Consider the following 14034-nt stretch of genomic DNA (forward strand, 5'->3'; position numbering starts at 1 on the left):
GTCCTGGCTAGGACTTGGTTGGGAGACCACCAACCACCAACAAACACCAGGTGCTGTATTTCAGGGCAAAGAATTGGCAAAATCATTTCTGACATTTCCTAAGAAACCCCTGTGAAAGTCATGGGGTCTCCATCAGTCACCAGGTGACATGGAAGCATATGCATACATGGTCTGAAAGCCTTTTGCGCGTTGTGCATCACCTCTGTTGCTCAGTTACATATAAGCAGAGGTAACATATGGTATTCCCCGTAGTGACCTATGGATGTGAGAGCTGGACCATAGGGAAGGCTGAGCGAAGGAAGAGAGATGCTTTTGAACTGTGGTGCTGGAGGAAGGTGCTGAGAGTGCCTTGGACGGCCAGAAGATCCAGCCAGTCCATACTTCAGGAAATAAAGCCCGACTGCTCATTGGAGGGAAGAATAGTAGAGGCCAAGATGAAGTCCTTTGGCGACATCATGAGAAGGCAGGAAATCTTGGAGAAGACAATTAAGCTGGGGAAAATGGAAGGAAAAAGGAAGAGGGGCCGACCAAGGGCAAGATGGATGGATGGCATCCTTGAAGAGACTGGATTGACCTTGAAGGAGCTGGGGGTGGTGACAACCGACAGGGAGCTCTGGCATGGACTGGTCCATGAAGTCACGAAGAGTCGAAAATGACTGAACAAATGAACAACAAAACATATGGGCAGTTGAAAGCAAACAATTCACTGTGTCAACCCTTCCATGCCAGTCCAGTTAAAATTGCTCATTGCTTTCCTGTCCACACTGGTCTCCTTTTAGGCAGAAAGAGTGGCTTTGAGTGGACAGTTGGCTTAGGCCAGTGGTTCTCAACCTGGGGTCCCCAGATGTTTTACCTTTCAACTCCCAGAAATCCTAACAGCTGGTAAACTGGCTGGCATTTCTGGGAGTTGTAGGCCAAAACATCTGGGGAGAACCACAGGTTGTGAACCACTGGCTTAGGGGGAAGGGGTTAAGAATTCCTGCTCCTGCCTTATACCTGCTTTCCTGAGTCCTTTGTTTAACCTTCAAACAGCCTGCCTTAGTGGGTGGATTGGGTGAGGTTTGGAGGAAGAGTCCCAGAACTTTGGGAAAGTAAACATGCAGAGGAGTCACAGGAAAGAGCAAAGTTGCACGAATGAAGGGACATGTAGGCGAGGTTCCCCCCGCAGTGGCTATGTTGGCTACAAGATCCTAGCAAGATATAGGGCAGGAATAAACCATAGATCTATGCACCCATTTTGAACAATAGCTTGCTGCTTCCACTATGGGAGAAAGTATCTGACTGAAGGTGTTTTGGAGGATATGAAATTTCTCACATGAAATGGATAGTTTGGTAGCCCAGCATTCAGATTGTGATGTTTCTGGATGTCACGTTGCCAGGGCTCTACCTTATTTAGGTAGAGATTAATCAAACTCCCAGTTTTATCAAACAGTTTAATTAAAACAACACTTACTTGCTGGCTGTTTATATAGTCCAAAATATAAAACACAAAAATAGCACACAGCTACAGAATAAACAAAAACTGATAGCAAAAATAACTTCATAGTCAAAAGGATCCAGTCCAATGGTCAAATGCCAAGAGTTCAATAAACAAAGTCCAGGGATCAAGAGTCTATACCGTAGCCAAAAGCCAGTCCAAAGGTTCAAGGTTCCAAGATTCCAAAATTACAGGAGACAGGTCAGGACACCGAAAAATCCAACAGACCTGGGGGGAAAACCAGCAACATCCACCACCAAAATGCAACAAATACTTTTCTCCCAAAGATCAGTCCCAAGGTTAGCTCCTTAAATCCAGTAACACCCAGGTGCAACCCATCTCCTGCACACCTCCACCCCTAATTGCTTTCACCCATGAACTCCCATTTACAGATCACAGATCACCAAACCCTCTAGAGCAGTGGTTCTCAACCTGGGGTCCCCAGATGTGTTTGGCCTTCAACTCCCAGAAATCCTAACAGCTGGTAAACTGGCTGGGATTTCTGGGAGTCGTAGGCCAAAAACATCTGAGGATCCCAGGTTTAGAACCACTGCTCTAGAACTAATACTCACATTACCCCTTCCATCACCAACCACCATCAACTGCAGACCATATGACACTGGGCACTTTGACCTGAGGCAGGAGGCATGAGTGCTCTCTTTCACCTCCAACCCCCCCTTATGCAGGCTGGATTTTCACAGATTTCCTCTCCCTGTTAATTATATTGGCTGGAGCTAACTGATATTTGTGCTGCTTTCTTGTTTGCTGATATGTAGTCAATTGTGTTGCTCAGCAGAAACGGCACCGTTTTTGCAATGGAGATTACTTTTCCTTGTTTTCTGTGACTTCTGTGGCTTTGCTGTTTTCTGTAACAGTTGGCAGTGAAATATGCTGCCTGGGAGTCTTGTGGAGTCTCTACTCCGGAGGTTCTGAAACAGAGACTAGATGGCCATCTGATGGGAGGGCTTGGGTTGGCAGAATGTGGTTGGACTGGATGATCCATGGGTTCCCTTCCAATTCTAGGATGCTGTGCTTTTTGTGAGAAGGGGATCGTTGGCTGGCCCTGCATTGTTGTCATCTGGCTTTCTCCCGCTGGAGGCCTGGATCTTGGACCAGTTCCTCTTCCCGGAAGCAGAGTCCGATCTGTTCCCAAAGAAAGGGCTCCTTCCCACTCGAATGGCTGGTTGCGCTCACTGTTGCCAGACGTTGGATCTCCATCTGTTCCATGCAGCTTTTCTGCTGCTGCTTAGCACATATTTTACATTGAGCCTTTCCAAGTTCTGCAGTTGACTTCATCACATTATGTGTCATTCTTATTGATCTGGCCTTTTACGCTTTCTCTTCCCCCTCCCCTGAGACATCTGGAGCGCCTTTTCTTGGGTTGAAAGGCATGACATGAGTGTTTTTTTTTCTCTCCCAAAGGCTAAAAGAGTAAATTCTTCTCCTGGAATTTACACCGCCCTGCAAATCCTTTTTATGACTTCTTTCTCAAATTGTTTGCTTTCTGCAGCTCAAGTGGCGAAACCTGTTTGGGGAGTATGTGGACGGTACAGAAGTTCAAGAATTTGGTTCCTGTTTATTCTGCAGCACCATAAACATTGATGTGGGCTGCAAACCCCTGGAGGCACCAATGCCCTCCTCATGCAAGGGCAGGCATAAGGTTGTTAGGAATTGTGGGAGTCCAAAACACCCAGAGGGTGAAGTTTGCCCATTTATTTATTTATTTATTTATTTATCATGTCATCCACAACCAGAACACTGTATTACATTTCTAACAACAAAACAAACAGATTAAAAAAAAAACACACGAATTTTGCAAACTTGGTAGCTGATTAAATGTCCTTTGACCATTTAACTGGCCACTTGGGGTGCCTCTGGTGTTGCTGCAAGGAGGTCCTCCCTTGTGCATGTGGCAGGGCTCAGGTTGCATTGCAGCAGGTGGTCAGTGGTTTGCTCATCTCCACACTCGCATGTCGTGGATTCCACTTTGTAGCCCCATGTCTTGAGGTTGGCTCTGCATCTCGTGGTGCCCGAGCGCAGTCTGTTCAGCGCCTTCCAAGTTGCCCAGTCTTCTGTGTGCCCGGGGGGGGGGGGGGGGAGTCTCTCATCTGGTATCACCCACGGATTGAGGTGCTGGGTTTGAGCCTGCCACTTTTGAACTCTCGCTTGCTGAGGTGTTCCAGCGAGTGTCTCTGTAGATCTAAGAAAACTATTTCTTGATTTAAGTCGTTGACGTGCTGGCTGATACCCAAACAAGGGGTGAGCTGGAGATGTCTCTGCCTTGGTCCTTTCACTATTGGCTGCAACTTCCCGGCGGATGTCAGGTGGTGCAATACCGGCTAAGCAGTGTAATTTCTCCCGTGGTGTAGGGCGCAGACACCCTGTGATAATGTGGCATGTCTCATTAAGAGCCACGTCCACTGTTTTAGTGTGGTGAGATGTGTTCCACACTGGGCATGCGTACTCAGCAGCAGAATAGCATAGCGCAAGGGCAGATGTCTTCACTGTATCTGGTTATGATCCCCAGGTTGTGCCAGTCAGCTTTCGTATGATATTGTTTCTAGCACCCACTTTTTGTTTGATGTTCAGGCAGTGCTTCTTGTAGGTCAGAGCCCGGTCCAGAGTGACTCCCAGGTATTTGGGTGCGCTGCAATGCTCCAGTGGGGTTCCTTCCCAGGTAATCCTCAGAGCTCAGGATGCTTGTCTGTTCTTAAGGTGAAAGGCACATGTCTGTGTTTTAGATGGATTAGGGATCAGCTGGTTTTCCCTGTCATAGGCAGTTAGAGCACCTAGAGCTTCGGAGAGCTTCTGTTCAACCATCTCATGGCTCCCTGCTTGAGCGGTAATAGCACGATCATCAGCATAGATGAAACTCTCTGTCCCTTCTGGCATTGGCTGGTCATTTGTGTAGATGTTGAACATGGATGGAGCAAGCACGCTCCCCTGAGGCAGGCCGTTCTTCTGTTCCCGCCATCTGCTTCTCTGGCCCTGGAACTCAACAAAAAAGCTCCTGTTTTGTAGCAGGTTTCTTATGAGGCTGGTGAGGTGGTCGTCCTTTGTGATATTATACATTTTTCTCAGGAGGAGACGTTTGCCCATGCCTGATATAGAAACTAATATGTTTGTGCACATTTATGTGTCTTCAAGTCTCCTGTTTACTTTTGATGAATCCATACATTTTATAGAGTTTTTCCTAGGTAAGGAATATTCACAAGTGGTTTTGCCAGTTCTTTCCTCTGAAACAGAGCCTGAAATTATAGATGGTCTCCTTTCCAAGTATTAACCAGAGCTGAACCTTCTTAGCTTCCAAGATCAGGAGTGATGTCTTAGTTAGGATAGTTAGGTACAGCTCCTCCTGGAAACTAGACAAGCTTTTATCAGTAGGGTGAGGAGAAAACTGCCTATCGTTTCCCTCCTGAGGAAAAGAACTGCTAAGCTGATTCCATGGACATAACATTAACTTGTTGTGTGGTGTGTTTTCCAAAACAAGACCCCGTGCAAAGCTGCCCTTTTGGCCTTCCCCAGGCGAGCCAAGACCTTTCCGTTCAGGCAAGGAACTGGGTCAACAACTGAGGTGCTAAACTTGAGCTGTTTCAGTGCATTTGTTAACGTGGTGGCTTAAAGGGGTATTTTCATGGATGTTTTCAGTGTGTAATATTTTAAGAGGTATGCCACTTCCTGCATTGGTTTCATCGTACCTGCTGATCTCTAGCATTCAATGAGGTTCGGTTGATTTGTTTCCCTTCCTAGAAATGGCTGAGCTCTCCTTCTGTTTCGATTGTGGTTCTCTTTGTTGTGCCTCAAATGGTGTTGTGGGGAGAGGAAGGGCAAAACGCCACATCCCAACTGCCACACATCAAGGGGACCACATTGAGACCCCACATCTTTTTGTGCCCCTCTTGATCTCCATGGACATAAGACCAGGAAACAGTCCTGGAAGGAGGGACTATGGTCTTGGAATCATAGAATCATAAGACTTGGGAGAGACCTCTGAGGAGTATCCAATCCAATATGTATGTATTGGATCTTTCAAAAGATCATAAATGATTTTCGAGCTCTCAGACAAAGCTAAAACAATGTAATGTACAGGTGGTCTTTTCATCCCTCCTTCCAGTTGTAAGACACGGTCCTACAAGGGCCAGAAAAAAATAGTACAGGTCAATGACTGGCTTAGAAAATGGTGTCAGGAGGAATACTTTGGCTTCCTTGACCATGGCCTGCTTTTCCAGGAGGATGGCCTACTGGCAAGGGATGGGTTGCATCTCACACAAGTAGGAAAACACCTTTTTGCTCACAGACTCACGAACCTCATTAGGCGCACTTTAAACTAGGTCCACTGGGGGAGGGGGACAACAGCCTTGCGAACACTACTTTACCCACAATGTCATGGGCCATCCAGTCTAACCCTCTGCCAAGAAGCAGGAAAATTGCATTCAAAGCACCCCCGACAGATTGCCATCCAGCCTCTGCTTCAAAGCCTCCAAAGAAGGAGCCTCCACCACACTCCAGGGCAGAGAGCTCCACTGCTGAACGGCTCTCACAGTCAGGAAATTCTTCCTAATGTTCAGATGGCATCTCCTTTCTTGTAGTTTGAAGCCAATCAGTCCAATTGCGGTCCAATAAAACCTTGTCTTCACCAGTAAATCAGTCTATTCTGCAAATGCTTGATCCCACAGCCAGGATTTGAGTTTCTTCCGGAAGGTCAGGAGGGATGGAACAGATCTAATCTCATTAAGGAGGGAGTTCCACAGCTGAGGGGCCACCATAGAGAAAGCCCTGTCTCTTGTCCCCACCAAATGCAACTGCCGTGATGGTGGGACTGAGAGCAGGGCCACCCCGGATTATCTTAAAGTCATTGGTGGTTTGTAGAGGGAGATATGTTCGGTCAGGTAAAACTGGGCCAGAACTGTATAGGGCCATCCCCTTCTTACAAGAAAGAAGACATCATCCAAGCCCTCCTGACAGATGGCCATCCAGACTCTGCTTAAAAACCCCAGAGAAGGGGATTCTATCAAACTCACTGGCAGCAGAACAATCCATTCTTGAACAGTTCTTTCCTACCTTATGTTCAGGTGGAATCTTTTTCCCTGCACTTTTAATCTATGGCTCCATTGAGTCCTAGTCTCCAAAGCAGCCGAAAATAAGCGTAATATGACCTCCTTTCAAGATCTTTGGAGGCTTTTAAACAGCGGGAAATAAGGGAAGGAAAGAAAGAAGGAGAGAAAGAGGGAGGGAAGGTTGGCCACAGCAACACGTGGCAGGTACAGCTAGTTTATTACATACTAGCCATCCCCTGCCACGCGGTGCTGTGGCCCAATCTGTGTATATGTATTTTGTGTATGTATATATGTCTGTATATATGTGTATTTGTGTGTATATATGTGGTTTTGCGCATGTGTTGAAATGGGGCTACAAAGTGGAATCCATGACATGCTAGTGTGGAGAAGAGCAAACCACTGACCACCTGCTGCAATGCAACTTGAGCCCTGCCACATGCACCAGAGAGGACCTTCTTGCAGCAACACCAGAGGCACTCCAAGGTGCCAGATACTGCTCAAAGGACATTTAATCAACTACCACACTTGCAAACGTTGTGTTTTCTCTGTTTGTTTGTTTTGTTAAAAATGTAATACAATGTTCTGGTTGCTCCTGACATGATAAATAAGATAAATGTATTTTTTTTGGCTTTTTAAGTCCCATCTGATGTGTTTTTCAATGTTTTTATGGAGGTGGTCATTCATTAGCCTGATGGTGTCAATTCATCCCGTGGTTTTTGAGTTAAGTTGATCCCACAAACGAACATTACATTTGTATTGTCGAAGGCTTTCATGGCCGGATTCACTGGGTTGTTGTAGGTTTTTTCGGGCTATATGGCTATGGTATAGAGGCATTCTCTCCTGACGTTTCGCCTGCATCTATGGCAAGCATCCTCAGAGGTAGTGAGGTCTGTTGGAACTAGGAGACAAAGGACTCTTGTCTGCTGGAGCTAGATGTGAATGTTTCAACTGACCACCTTGATTAGCATATAATGGCCTGACAGTGCCTAGAGCAAACCTTTGTTGAGAGGTGATTAGCTCCAGCAGACAAGAGTCCTTTGTCTCACCCTGGTCATTCCACAGATATATAAACCCTTTTTCCTAGTTCCAACAGACCTCACTACCTCTGAGGATGCTTGCCATAGATGCAGGCGAAATGTCAGGAAAGAATGCCTCTAGAACATGGCCATATACCCCCCAAAAAAACCTACAACAACCCAGAACATTACATTTTTATTTATATAGATCATTCTTTTTTTTAAAAAAAATGAAAACAAACCGTGAATTGGACTTCTGTTATTTCCACTTTCTCTTTAATTTATGTATTTATGGACCAGAGGGGCAAACTGGTCCTCTGGACCCACATACATTGCCCATTTTCCCCTAAGAAAAGGGAAAATAGAGACAGATAGATGTTGTTTCCTGAATGAAGAAATCTCTCTGCGCAAACTTTCCTTGGGAGCTTGACTAGCTGGATGGCAGTGGCACCAGCCCCCAAATCCTGAGCACCCAGTGTGTTGTGAAAGCCCTGCTTTGACTGTCTTGAATCCCACCCGTCTTCATATTTAAAAAAAAACTGCATTTTGTGATGAAAGAAGATCGTACAAAATATATTTTTCCTTGTTTTTTTCTCCCTTTCTGCCTCTCCCCCAGACTTTGTTTGTCTTTCCCGGGAAAGGCGGCCCTGCGCCTGTTCCGAAATACAGTCCCCTTTCAACCGCCGGAGTCTGAAACGTCTCTGTTTGGGCCCTGTGTTCTGAACAGCCCCACACACCCTCCGGCATAAAGGAGCCTGTCACCGCTCTCTCTCTTTCCGAGCCCCAGCTGGGGAGGACCAGGCGGGCACAGAAGCCACAAAGGCAGGCTCAAAAACCTCAAAAATCGGAATGAGGTTGAATGCCGGCTCTGCGGGGTGATCAGGCTACTTCTCGTTTACTGTAGGCTATTTGGGCTGTATGGCCTTGTTCCAGAAGCATTTATTAAATGCAGAATGCTTCAAGAACATGGCCATACAGCCTGAAAAACCTACAGCAGGGTTTCTCAACCTGGGGGTCGCGAGGGTGTATCAGAGGGGTCACCAAAGACCATTAGAAAACACAGTATTTTCTGTTGGTCATGGGGGTTCTGTGTGGGAAATTTGGCCCAAATCTATCGTTGGTTGGGTTCAGAATGCTCTTTGATTATAGGTGAACTATAAATCCCAGCAACTACAACTCCCACATGTCAAGGTCTGTTTTCCCCCAAACTCCACCAGTGTTCACATATGGGCATATTGAGTTTTCATGCCAAGTTTGGTCCAGCTCCATAATTGTTTGAGTCCACAGTGCTCTCTGGATGTAGCTGAACTACAACTCCAAAACTCAAGGTCAATGCACACCAAACCCTTCCAGTATTTTCTGTTAGTATTTGGGAGTTCTGTGTGCCATGATTAGTTCAATTCTATTGTTGGTGGAGTTCATAATGCTCTTTGATTGCTGGTGAACCATAAATCCCAGCAACTACAACTTCCAAATAAAACATTAAAATTAGTCCAGAGAATGAAAATACATCCTGCATATCAGATACTTACATTATGATTCATAACGGTATTACAGTTATTAAAGTAGTAACGAAAATAATTTTATGGTTGGGGGTCACCACAACATGAGGAACGGTATTAAGGGGTCGCGGCATTTGCAAGATTGAGAAACACTGCTGTAGGCTATTTGGGCTGTATGGCCTTGTTCCAGAATCATTTATTAAATGCAGAATGCTTCAAGAACATGGCCAGACAACCGGAAAAACCTACAACATAATACATAATACAGCAATAAACAAATCTATATAAATAAAAATGTAATGTTCATTTGTGGGATTAACAGAACTCAAAACCCACTGGGGGAATTGACACCAAATTTGGCCAAAAGACACCCAACAGACCAACAGGTGATCATCACTCATAAAAAAAAAACCCCAAACAGCAGAAAGGACTTAAAAACCCAAAAAAGCTAAATGACATACAGAAAAAATGGAAAGAAGAGGGAGGGAAGGAAGGGAAGAAAGAAGAATGGAAGGAAAGAGGTAGAGAGGGAAGGAAAGAGATAAAGTAGTAAGAAAAGAAAAAGGGAGGAAGGAAGGAATGAGGTAGAAAAGGATGGAGAGAAAGAAAGAAAGAAAGAAAGAAAGAAAGAAAGAAAAGGGGAAAGAAAGAAAGACGGACTGAAAGAAGGAAGGAAAAAAGGAGAGAAAGAGGGAAGGAAGGGAAGATGGAAAGAGAGAAGGAAGGGTGGCAGCAAAAAGCGAAGGAAGGAAGGAAGGAAGGAAAGAGGTAGAGAAGGAAGGAAGGAGAGAAGGAAAGAAGAAAACAGAAGGAATAAAGGAAGGAAGGAGCAAAGGAAGGAGGGAAAGAAGGAGAGAAAAAGTGTGGGAGGGGGAGGTTGGCCACAGCAACGTGTGGCGGGTACAGCTAGTCTATATAAATAAAAATGTAATGTTCGTTTGTGGGATTAACATAACTCAAAAACGCCTGGGTGAATTGCTGCCAAATTTGGCCACAAGACACCTACTAACCCAAGGAGCGACCATCACTCAAAAAAAAATTGAACTTGGCATTTGGGAGTTGTAGTTTCTGGGATTTATAGTACACCTACAATCAGTGAGCATTCTGAACTCCACCAATGATGGAATTGAACCAAATGTGGTTCACAGGACTCCCATGCCCAATAGAAAACACTAGAAGGGTTTGGTGGGCATTGATCTTGAGTTTGGGAGTTGTAGTTCACCTACATCCAGAGAGCACTGTGGACTCAGACAATGCTGGATCTGGACCAAACTTGGTATGAATATTCCATATGCCCAAATATGAACACAGATGGAGTTTGGGGGCAACAGACCTTGACATTTGGGAGTTGTAGTTACTGGGATTTATAGTTCATCTACAATCAAAGAGCATTCTGAACCCCACCAATGACAGAATTGGACCAAACTTGGCACACAGAACCCCCATGACCAATAGAAAATACTTAAGGCCATTCAGTCCAACTCCCTTCACCAGGGCAAGAAAACATAGTCAAAGTCCTCCTGACAAAGAGCCATCCAGCCATGGATATAGATAGATATATATGATTCACACACAGAGAGATATAATATCATAGATTTGAAAGGGGCCCCTAAAGAAGGACAATGATATATTGCATATTCCAGGGTGGGCAACCAAACACTCTCCACATCAACACTAACAAAGAAACAGCAAGAAATACTGTTTACCCACAAACATAAAGACATTACCTTGGGAAGTCGGATCTGGCCATGGTGATCCACGCTCTTGTTACATCCCGGATAGATTACTGCAACGCACTCTACGTGGGTTGCCTTTGAAGACTGTTCGGAAACTTCAACTAGTCCAGCGAGAGGCAGCCAGATTGCTCACCGGAGCGTCATACAGGGAGCATAACACCCCCCTGTTGTGTCAGCTCCACTGGCTGCCGATCCAGTTCCGAGCACAATTCAAAGTACTGGTTTTGACCTATAAAACCCTACATGGTTCCAGCCCAGCGTATCTGTCCGAACGCATCTCCCTTTACGTCCTACCTCGGAGTTTGAGATCCTCTGGGGAGGCCCTGCTCTCGGCCCTGCCTCTGTCACAAGTGAGATTGGCGGGGACGAGGAGCAGGGCCTTCTCAGTGGTGGCCCCTCACCTATGGAATTCATTCCCCGGGGAAATTAGAACACCAACATCCCTCCTTTCCTTCAGAAAGAAATTAAAAACATGGATGTGGGACCAGGCGTTTGGGCAATCTGGCAGATGAATAAAGGACTGTGACGACGGATAGGAATGGACAGTGTGGAACGAAATATGGACTCTGAGTTGGTGAACGCTGTGTCTGAGATTGGCTATCGATTGTGAGATATACTGTTGTTTTAATTGTTTTAATTGTGGACCATTTAATTGCTGTTTTTATATGTTATTGTATTTGTGTGGGCACCAAGATGTGCCTTTTTGTAAGCCGCCCTGAGTCCCCCCTCGGGGGTTGAGAAGGGCGGGGTAGAAGTATACGAAATAAATAAATAAATAACATATATTAGAAATCAACACCTTCTCGTTACTTTCCAGATCACCAGACTGGGCCACAGCAACGCGTGGCAGGGGACAGCTAGTAAATAATTAAATATTCATTTATTGAGAACCAGCAGCTTGGTTTCCTCACCAAAGCTCCCAGCTTTGCAAATTTATCCATAGCAGCAAAACATTGCCCTTCCGATCTCTTTTTTGAGTTTATTTTTTTTTAATGCAACGATTTGTATTTTTGTCAGATGAATCTGCCTTCTCCCTTGTGCAGGACTGGATGTACCCTGCCTTGGCACAGATGTCCAGGCTTCCTGTCGGCAAGGGAAGGAAGCAGCTGTCTTCCTGGACGCAGGGCCACCCTCCTGGACCTTTCACCTTCTTGTCCAGGATGAGCCTTGGATTGGGGTGGCCTTCGCGGGGAGAGGAATGGGTCCAAGGGAATGGGGTGGAAGGGGGGAAAGGCCGAGGAAAGGGACTCATTTTGGAGCAGCAGGCTATAAGTTCTTCTCTGAAGAGTTTACAGCAGGCATGGGCAAACTTTGGCCCTCCCTCCAGGTGTTTTGGACTTCAACTCTCACAATTCCTAACAGCCGGTAGGCTGTTAGGAATTGTGGGAGTTGAAGTCCAAAACACCTGGAGGGAGGGCCCAAGTTTACCCATGCCTGGTTTATAATATGTTTTTTTTCTCTCCAGATTTTGAAAACCCTCTATTTTTGTATATCAACATGTTTTCGGAGACGCAATCCAGGTTAAACACAGAATTCAGATATGTTTCATATACATCGTATACACATAGAATCTTAGAGTTGGAAGAGACCTCATGGGCCATCCAGTCCAACCCCCTGCCGAGAAGCAGGAAAATGGCATTCAAAGCACCCCTGAGAGATGGCCATCCAGCCTCTGTTTAAAAGCTTCCAAAGAAGGAGCCTCCACCACACTCCGGGGCAGAGAGTTCCACTGCTGAACGGCTCTCACAGTCAGGCTATCATATCTCCTCTCTGAACGGCTCTCACAGTCAGGCTATCATATCTCCTCTCTGAACGGCTCTCACAGTCAGGCTATCATATCTCCTCTCAGCCTTCTCTTCTTCTGGTTAAACATGGCCAGCTCCTTAAGCCGCTCCTCACAGGGCTTGTTCTCCAGACCCTTGATCATTTTAGTCGCCCTCCTCTGGACACGTTCCAGCTTAGAGTCAATATCTCTCTTGAATTGTGGTGCCCAGAATTGGACACAATATTCCAGGTGTGGTCTAACCAAAGCGGAATAGAGGAGTAGCATTACTTCCCTAGATCTAGACACTAGGCTCCTCTTGATGCAGGCCAAAATCCCATTGGCTTTTTTTGCCGCCACACCATACACATGATATACACATAGAATCATAGAATTATTTATTTATTTGCTGCATTTATTAACCGCCGTTCTCAGCCCTAGGGCGACTCACGGCGAATTATAGAGTTGGAAGAGACTTCATGGACCATCCAGTCCAGCTCCCTGCTGAGAAGCAGGAAAATTGCATTCAAATCACCCCCGACAGATGGCCATTCAGCCTCTGTTTAAAAGCCTCCAAAGAAGGAGCCTCCACCACACTCCGGGGGCAGAGAGTTCCACTTCTGAACAGTCAGCTCTCACAGTCAGGAAGTTCTTCCTAATGTTCAGATGGAATCTCCTTTCTTGTAGTTGAAGCCATTGCTCCATTGTGTCCTAGTCTCCAGGGCAGCAGAAAACAAGCTTGCTCCCTCCTCCTCCCTGTGGCTTCCTCTCACATATTTATACATGACTATCATATCTCCTCTCAGCCTTCCCTTCTTCAGGCTAAACATGCCCAGCTCTTTAAGCCGCTCCTCATAGGGCTTGTTCTCCAGACCCTTGATCATTTGAGTCGCCCTCCTCTGGACACATTCCAGCTTGTCAATATCTCTCTTCAGTATCTCTCTTCAGTGGGGAAGTAATTGTACGCACAATATTTCTTAATAGCTTTGTTTATCAAACAAACCTTGTGCACATTGAACCATAAGAAAGAAAAGGTGTTTTCTCAGCCACCCCTGTGAACAATTTTGAAGTGTTTTGCCTTCAGAATCCCCGATAAGGGATGCTCAACCTGTTTATGTATTCCTGAGTGCATTTATTGTCTGTGGGGCTGCTTTTAAAGCTGCAGGACTGTTTTTGTATGGCAATGTTACTGAATTGCACTCTCTTTGTTTAACGTGGCATCCCACATTCCCTTCCATTTGGTTGAAGTCTGTTGTTTTTTTTGTTGTTTTTTAGGCCCGAAACGTGCACTCCGGAGAGATGGCTGCAGTGAAAATTATCAAGTTAGAACCTGGTGAGTAGTCCTGCACTTTGAAATGTGCCTGTGATGAATTTGTCCCATTTCTTAATCTTCTTGCTATGCCCTGAGCCTCCTTGGGACCCATACTTCTAGAATGGAGGGATGGAGATGAAATGAAAGAACTCAGCTGTACAGTCAGCTCTCC

The 14034-nt window shown here is 45.7% G+C and overlaps 1 protein-coding gene across 3 annotated transcripts in view; it reads left to right on the forward strand.

Annotated features, from left to right (window-relative positions):
• MAP4K5 (mitogen-activated protein kinase kinase kinase kinase 5) overlaps positions 1–14034 on the forward strand; it is a 152155-nt gene that overhangs the window by 40484 nt on the left and 97637 nt on the right. For all 3 annotated transcript variants that reach the window (XM_067463137.1, XM_067463138.1, XM_067463139.1), the window contains exon 3: positions 13826–13883. In XM_067463137.1, the coding sequence (XP_067319238.1) occupies positions 13826–13883 (58 nt within the window). The remainder of the gene's footprint in view (positions 1–13825; positions 13884–14034) is intronic.

Source organism: Anolis sagrei, chromosome 1 (assembly GCF_037176765.1).
Source record: "Anolis sagrei isolate rAnoSag1 chromosome 1, rAnoSag1.mat, whole genome shotgun sequence".
NCBI lineage: Eukaryota > Metazoa > Chordata > Lepidosauria > Squamata > Dactyloidae > Anolis > Anolis sagrei.